Raw genomic sequence first — 2952 nt, forward strand, 5'->3', positions numbered from 1 at the left:
AAAAAAAAAAAAAAAAAAAAAAAAAAAACCTTAAAGAGAAAATAAATAAACAAAGCAGTAAAGACTTAAAATGAAATAAAAAACACAAATAACTCCCCTAGTAAACAGCTAACAAATATTCTAGGCACTTGAAATGTAAGCATAACTACTTCTGACTTATGAGTTAAAGGTCGCAATTTAAGTCTTCCACAATATTTGATTATATATAGGACCTTCGAATATATTTATGTTTATATTATATATCTATAACATCCAAATAAAATATAATTAATTTAATAAATAGTTGAACGTCCTCGGCAGTTCACACATCAGTGAAATATATGATTAAAAATCTGAATAACCTTCGTGAATTAGTTAATCCTCAATCTAACATCTGTTAATTGCAATATTGAATAATCTTATTATATAATAAAAAATAAATAAACGTTAATAAAGTAAAATAAATCACTTTTGGATAGAACAATGAATATTTAAACATATTTCTAGTTGATTATATTTCTATGCTTTCCATTAGAACTAATTTCGATTCAATTTTATAGGAAATCATCATGCAATAAATTGTTACATATAAATACCATAACCAAATTTGGAAAAAAAATTGTAAATCACTAACGATAGATAAAATGCAATTTTTAGAAAACTAAAAAAAATAATTTACAGCAAAAACATTTTCTAGTTTTTCGTATTTTGGAAGACATTCACAATGAACTCTTGTTATCCAGAATTTATAACATTAGATTACCGGCAAGTAAGATAAGACTAGAGTGAAAAATAAACAATATTGTTGGGCTTTATAATACCTAGAAAAGGACAATATGTTTTAAATATTTACATTTTGTCTAAATTATAACACTGATAATTAAACAATACCCAATATTTGGATAAAGAATATTAAATGTAATGTAACTGTAACAAAGAAATGTTTAAAATAAATATAAATGAATGCCTAACCGTCTCGAATAAATTAAATTATAATTAATATATCCACTTAATTTTTTCAATCCTGAAAAACAATCTTGCAAAATGAGTTATCAGATAAAAGAATTACGTGTGAAGATAGAAAACAACCGTTATATATAGAGCATTGTTGCTACTTAAATAGTGCTCATTAAGAAACTACAAAAAAAACATAATTACACTTAAAGGCTCAGATTTCGGTTGATATATTTTTGTTTAGTCTATAGGTAATGTTTTTTAAATGTTTATCCTAAACATATAAGAAAATGGTGAAATACATCTTTGGAATGGTAACGGTTATTTTTATATACTGTCTATACAACTTTTATAAAAGAACATTTATTATATAATTTATAGGATTCATGGATTAATAGAACCACAAACAGATCCTTTAGGAATGTGGTTTAAAATGGTAAAGTTAAGACAGAGGTTTCGAGGAACGCCCCCACCCAGTTCGGGCCGAATGAGCTAAAATAAGAACAGAGATGTGATTCTCAAAATCACGCCACAGGCTGGTCAACTTATCGCCATCACAAAACCACTTTGTTTACCTTCAACAGGTTATTTTGGTCCATGAAATCGTGCCCCGGTCAGCAAAACGGCTAACATTTCCAACCCAACAAAACTCGGGGGAAGATTCTATATTTAGAAATTTCTAAGGCATCGTTATATTATTTCACTTCATACTTAAAATCTGGTAGATTAGTTACAATTCATAGCGAACAGTGAAGAAACTATGAGCAGTTTCAGAACCGTGTGGCAGGCGGGTTATGTAATCTCTAATAATAATTCTTAACTAATAGACTAATTGCCACTGACTCAAGGTCGACTTACCTTCATCTATAAGACGTTCGACGTGCATGAAGACATTGGGGAAGGCGGTCACCTGCTTGCGATCCTTGAGCAGCTGGGCCAGGTAATCTGCTATGGACTGCGTTGAATTTCCCGTGTGGTCGCTCATCGTTTCGACCTTCGTGATCGCTGTGAGCTAGAGACGGGTAGAAGATACCTCGAAAGGGGAACGCAGAGGAAGATCTAATCGAATTAGATGTGAAGAGAAAACAAAATTAAGATATGGCCGGAATACAATAACACCCTATACGACACTACTGGAGGGCTCCGGTACAGCGACTGGCACTCGGAACGTGGGTCGGGCAAGGGCGGCCGTCGCACATGCGCACTCAGTGAGAGTCACTCCTAGCTTCGGTAACCTTCGGCCAGCTTCGCTACACGTCGTTTATTCTCCTTACCGCGCTCTTTAAAAGATATCTAACAGTTTCTGTTTCAACATATGAAAGGATTTACAACTTTTCAAGTTGATCAAAAATTATGAAACCGTAATATTTTTCATTAATAGATTTTTTGAAACATACCTATATCCTCTGGTATTTCATTTTTTATAGTTTTAATAACTATTCAATTTATTTCCACAATTAAACTCGTTTATTAGAACATAACCCGAATACAAGATAAAGATAAATACCATTCTGATTGATATTTATTGATTACAAATTAATCTCACCAGAGAAACAAACAACCAAAATAAATTTGTTTCCACTTGATATATTTGAAAACCAGAAAGCTAACTCATACACTTTTTAGAAATGATAAAGTTTAAATTTTAATGATTATATGGTTTTCTTTTTTTAAAAAATGGGTTTAATGTGGTCTAAATGGTTTTCCCTCAATAATTTTGATAGATATTTATTAATTATAAAAATATTGAACGCTACAGTGCGAAGCCAAGTGTAGCACTCTTTGATTTTATCAATAGTACGACGACATAACTTACATATTTATTATTTTATTAATTGTGAGGAAAGATTAAATATCGAGAAATGTAGTCCTTATGTTGGAGAAATACCCAAGAATTTTGGACAAGTTTATACCAATGTATTAGGCTAAAAAAGAGATTCTGGTAGCTATAATTTGTGTTTATATTAATTCTTATTTTTTGAATTGCACTAAAATATGAATTGTTAAAAAATAAAGCTA

The 2952-nt window shown here is 30.5% G+C and overlaps 1 protein-coding gene across 4 annotated transcripts in view; it reads right to left on the minus strand.

The window, feature by feature from the left end:
* how (protein held out wings) overlaps positions 1-2103 on the minus strand; it is a 261473-nt gene extending 259370 nt beyond the window's left edge. For all 4 annotated transcript variants that reach the window (XM_067050424.1, XM_067050423.1, XM_067050425.1 and 1 more), the window contains exon 1: positions 1792-2103. In XM_067050424.1, coding sequence (XP_066906525.1) covers positions 1792-1918 — 127 coding nt within the window. In that variant the 5' untranslated portion in view covers positions 1919-2103. The remainder of the gene's footprint in view (positions 1-1791) is intronic.
* Between the last annotated feature and the right edge of the window lie 849 nt (positions 2104-2952).

The sequence above is a fragment of the Halyomorpha halys genome, unplaced genomic scaffold (genome assembly GCF_000696795.3).
Source record: "Halyomorpha halys isolate HHAL.00 unplaced genomic scaffold, Hhal_1.1 Scaffold110.1, whole genome shotgun sequence".
NCBI classification, from domain to species: domain Eukaryota; kingdom Metazoa; phylum Arthropoda; class Insecta; order Hemiptera; family Pentatomidae; genus Halyomorpha; species Halyomorpha halys.